Source organism: Sciurus vulgaris, assembly GCF_902686455.1.
Source record: "Sciurus vulgaris genome assembly, chromosome: 11".
NCBI lineage: Eukaryota > Metazoa > Chordata > Mammalia > Rodentia > Sciuridae > Sciurus > Sciurus vulgaris.
The window spans coordinates 17,736,485-17,742,122 of NC_136472.1; the positions used below are offsets into that span (position 1 = coordinate 17,736,485).

Consider the following 5,638-nt stretch of genomic DNA (forward strand, 5'->3'; position numbering starts at 1 on the left):
CACTACTGTGTTTGTGTGTATTTATGTTACGATTATGAGCATTTTCTACTGAGAAAATTTACAGAATTGAGGTTCCAAAAATATCACTGACCCCAAAAACATCCTTATTAAATTTTAAGGAGTGGCTGTGGAGAACAAGAAGCCAGTGCAGAGCTTGGAGCACTGAGCTTTAGCCTCAGGTCCGCCCCTGGGTGTTTTGTGATCCCAGGAGTCATCTTCCTTCTCTGGAGGCCTGGGTGTCCTCCACCTCTGGTGCAGCAGCAGGAGGAGTACTGAGAGGAGGCACTGACCACGCAGCCCGGCAGGCAGTCTTCACTTGGACAGTGCTAGTTGCTTCCCTAACACCAGCAGCCCTTCTGCCAAGGAGCCTGGAGTTCCAAGTGTTTATTATTGATCCAGGTTAAGCCAGGATCTCTACGAATGCTCAGACTAGGACATTAGAAAGCCTCTGTGATCTCCTCTCACATCGTTCCTAGTGTTCCCATAAAATGTGTAATCTTCAGAAAAATCTAACAGACTTATGACACTTCCTACACCCCATTCTGTTTTTTCCTCTGTGTCTTCACAGGTGCACCTCATTTTCCTTTGGCGGGAATGTCCTCCTACCTCACACCCAAAATCCCTCCCTCTGGAGTGGAGAATTGTCCTTTAGGGGAAGCAGCAGAGTCTATACCCTGACCATACTCCCACAATCAGGAATGAAATTTTATCATATTAATACATCTATTTGTTTAAATTTTTTTATTTCTTCCATTAAACTACAATCTTCTCGTCATCAGGCCCAGGTCTTAATAATGCCTCTTGACCTCAGTACCCAGCAGAGAATCCAGAACACAGTAAATGCCAGACAGATATACAAACTCTGGAAAGATGAGAAGCCCTGGGAGAAATGGTTTTGAATCCTGGCTCTACCAGGGTCCACACGATGTGACCTTGAGCAGTGTGCATAGACCCATTCTTGTATCTCAGAAACCTCTTCTTCAAAATAGGAATGTAAGGACTTCTGCTTTACAAGTTTATTACTGTTGAAATGAGAGGACTCTTCTAAAGGACTCAGCAGACTACTTGTCACATATTATGTGCTCAAAAAATATTATAATCAATAATGGAGAAAGTGGACGAGTTACTTTTAGGAAGTATGATATGTTGGTTAAAATGTTCACCTTGCCACTGTAACATGAACTACTGTGACAGCTTTGATACCATAAAATTGAGCAATGGTTTTAGAAGCATGAATGGATATGTTTGTTACAAAATTCTACCTTTATAGATACTTAAGATGAATGAAGTTCACCTCTGAAGCAATCGAGTCACAGATGGATAGATATTCAAAGACTATCCTTCGATGAACTTCCCTCAATATAGCATAAAAATCATGAATTTTATGATCAAATTGTCTAGACTCAAATCTTATTTGTGCATACTTCTAAATGTTCATGTGCAGACTAATAAATTGTTCTGTACTTATTTGTTAGATTATGATATTTTTTACAACATATATTAGAAAATTTATTTGAGAATATTTATAGACATTCATTTAAAATATCCTAGGGGGCTGAGGTTGTAGCTCAGTGGTAAAGCATTTGTATAGCACAAGTGAGAGACTGAATTTGATCCTCAGCACCATATAAAAAACAAATAAATAAAAAATAAAGGTTAAATTCTACATTTTAAAAAAATCACTTCCTAGGTAGAGATTTTGTAAAAAGTAGGCTTTAAACATATTAAAATCATCATTTAAAAACTAATTTTCATTTTGTACACCAAGCAAGCTAATAATGACAATTCACTCTTCAGTTAATTGCTTTGAATCAAAGACATTCTAAACTATGAATCCCTGAGGTGCTTGAGTAATTAAATACACTGGGGAGCCTCACCAGGAATAAGTCACCTGGATTTGTGGTGTAGTCTTATGCTGGTCCTGACCCTGACTGTCAGGTAAGTGTGCTGGCCTGGGTGGGGACACAAGAAAGTTTCTGGACACACAATCAGGCTTGGCTCTATGACAAAGACACAGATATTGCAGCAGATGATTTGGGCCGAGACTGGAAACTTTCATTGACCACATCTGCGAGGAACTTGTCTGTGACAAAATCTGAACCTCTCAGACTTATGTTGTTGGTTTTGAGATAAGGTGTTAAATCCTAAATGAAAGGGACTTTGGAACCCACTTGAAACTGCTCTGCTGGTATCAAGAGGAAAGAAGGTGGCTTACTAGGGAAGTATATGGTCTCCCGAGAAAGCAGCACCACTTAATAATTGTCAATTTTTAGCTACTAACTAAATGTCATTCCGATCATCTGTAAAATCATATCTATTTAATTTGAACATAGAGGAGTGTGCTATAAGGAATGAATGAAATGTTACATGCAAAGGACCAAGTGTAAAGCTTGATTCAGCATAAAGGGTTGAAAATTTTTAGCTACTATTTTTATAAATCATCAAATGTTCAGAATCATGAAACTAAGAGCTTATTCAATTCAAAAGATGTTAAGAGTCAGGTTGAATCCAGGAATATTCAATTTTTCAACCACAAACCCTTTAAACTTTCATGAATCTATGGTTTGGAATATATTGGCACAATGAAATTGTTCTTCTTTTGTTTTAAGTATTAGAATTAAAATAAACAACCCATATCATCTCATAATAAAGGTAAGTCAACAAGAGACAAGTATTAAAGTAACATGCTTTGTGTCAAATGCAAATGATGGAAGCATTTTCTAGTGAAGGGGAAGGAAAGAAGTTACACTAGCAGACATACAGAATATCTAAAATGGACACTGCAGTGGTGAGATTAAGGTAGGAACGAGATAGAAGACATGTGAGGGAGAGGACTGCACTCAGCAATGCATTGACATGGAAAAACCTTGAAGGTACTGTTAGAGACAGGTGAGGACTGAGGAGGTGAGAGTTCCAGGTGTGAAGATGCAGTGGGGGAACATCCCAACTAGGGGAGGAGCTGCCAGGAAGGCACTGGACACGTCCTGACTGTCCTGGGGTCGGAGAGGGTATAGCATGGCTGGAGTGGAGTGAGCAGTACAGGAGAGAACAGTGGGCACTGGGAGCAAAGAGGAGAAGGGGCCCAGAGCCCAGGACCTTAGATGGCTTTGAAAGGACTGAGGCTTTTGCTCAGATTAAGTAGAGAAGTCCCTGGAGTGTTTGGAATGGAAGAGTGACAAGATACATCATGATGGGACCTATGGCTTCCAAGTTGAGAGACTCAAGTGGGGTATGAACAGGAGCAGGGAGGTGGCCAGAAGCTTCTGCAGTAATGCCCATGGGGATGGTGTGGCTTCCTCCATTATTGGAGCTGGGGAAAGCTGGCCAGCTTCTGGACATATTTTTAAGGTAGAGACCAGAGGATATTGTCAATCAATCAGATTGAAAGTTAGGTTCAGTCAAGAATCATAGTAAATCACTTTCTATGAGTTGAAATAAAGCCTGTTTCTGCTATAGCTCTGAAAGAGAAGGAAGGTTAGGAAGAATTCTAAATAATTTTTTTTTGTGTGTGTGATGTGTAGTAGGCACCCTATAGCAGTGGGGAATTGAATCAAAATGTCTGGGAAATATGGAGAAGAGAAAAGGTGAAGAATTAAAACTTTTAAACTCATTCATGTTTAAGGAACATTTGAAGCGGTTGGACTGAATAAGATCAAAAGGGGCTGTTTACAGTGGTAAAAAGAAGAAATTCCAGGAGTTCATTCAGGAAGCATTCTAAAATTCAAAAACTAGCATAGTGACACTGAGAAATGCAGCAAGGGAACTAAAATAAAACCAAACAGGTACATGATCTGGAAATTAAGTAAGAAAGCATTTTCCAGCAAGAAGAATACAGTGAATGCTGCAGATAGTTCAGATCAAAATATGCATCAAACCTAATTATTGGATTTAGCCATGTGAGGTCACTGCATCTCTCATGGATGAAGAATAGCTACAGTCAAAGTGGAATGATCTTAGATTTTACTAAGAAATAGGACAATTTATGAAAATTCACACTTATTAACACCAATATTAAGAAGTGAATATGAACTAAGCATTTTCCTGGGTCCAAGTGGAAGGATATAGTACAAACAGTTAGTATAGTCACTGAAATTTTTGTTTAGCTATAAAATGAAAATGTTCTAAAGGATCACATAGATTATTGCCTTCTAGACTAAAATTATCAGAAATATAAATACTCGTTTAGCATATTGTTTTTCTTTCTTTTTTTTTTTCATCAAAATGCTTCAAGTTAAACTCTCTTTTTCACTCTTCTGAAGTGAAATATTCTACGTCATGCCGAGGGGAAATCACACAGTGACCGAGTTCATCCTGCTGGGCTTCACAACAGACCCCGTGATGCAGCTGGTCCTCTTTGTGGCCTTCCTCATCATGTACGTTTTGACTGTGGCAGGAAACACCACCCTCATGGTGCTGATCTGTAATGACGCCAGGCTCCACACACCCATGTATTTTTTCATTGGAAATCTGTCCTTTCTGGATCTCTGGTTGTCCTGTGTCTACATTCCAAAGATCCTAGCAATCTGCATCTCCGATGATAAAAGCATCTCCTTTGCTGGCTGCCTGGCTCAGTTCTTCTTTTCTGCTGGGCTGGACTATACTGAGTGTTACCTGCTGGCTGCCATGGCTTATGACCGCTATGTGGCCATCTCAAAACCACTGCTTTATTCTCAGGCCATGTCCATAAAACTATGTGCATTTTTAGCAGCAGCCTCATATCTCGGTGGCTTTAATAACTCTGCTGTCCTCACCAAGAAAACTTTCTCCTTTGATTTCTGCAAAGACAATGTCATTGATGACTTTTTCTGTGACTTGCTTCCCCTGGTGAAGCTGGCCTGTGGCAGGACAGAGGGCTACCAGGCTCTGATGTACTTTCTCCTGAGCTCCAATGTCATCACCCCCATTGCCCTCATCCTGGCCTCCTACCTCTTCATTATCGCCACCATCCTGAGGATCCGCTCCACCCAGGGCCGCCTCAAGGCCTTCTCCACCTGCTCTTCCCACCTGGTCTCTGTCACCTTGTACTATGGCTCCATCCTCTACATCTACTCTCGCCCCCAAACTAGCTACTCTTTGGACACGGACAAAATCGTCTCTACCTTTTACACTGTGGTGTTCCCCATGTTGAACCCCTTGATCTACAGCCTGAGGAATAAGGATGTGAAAGAGGCTCTGAACAAACTCTTCAAATGATCACGACTGTCCTTCTGAGGAGGGAGCAGATTCATTTGTTGATATGGTCATTTGTCTATCAAGCAGAGCTGCCCTTGTGCTCCCCTGTGATATAATACAATGCAAAGTATGGGATTTCTACCCTTGGTATATGGTAGGTGAAGAATCTAAGATAATAAATTTACAGTAATACAGAAGATAAAATTGAAAACAATGTACATATTTGGATTGAATTTCATGTTACTCTATTTCAAAAACAACGATCTTAAGCCAAAAACAATGCTATCTTCTTACTCCATGATGCGGCAGAGACCCTACTCGTCCCAGCAGAAGTGTGTTTGTTAGATGCTTACAGAGTATGAGCTATATAATTATTTCACACAAATAGGAACACAAATATTGAATTATTTATGTATTCATAGCAAGTAGATGACATTTGCCACTGTTCTTTCCTTTAACAGACTAT

At 40.0% G+C, this 5,638-nt stretch overlaps 1 protein-coding gene across 1 annotated transcript; it reads left to right on the forward strand.

The window, feature by feature from the left end:
- Window positions 1-4,275: 4,275 nt before the first annotated feature.
- On the forward strand, window positions 4,276-5,193 carry LOC306639147 (olfactory receptor 9G19-like; the record flags this gene model as incomplete). Its single annotated transcript, XM_079102560.1, has 1 exon — window positions 4,276-5,193. One exon carries the CDS (start codon window positions 4,276-4,278, stop codon window positions 5,191-5,193), a length of 918 nt encoding a protein of 305 aa, XP_078958686.1.
- Window positions 5,194-5,638: the final 445 nt, after the last annotated feature.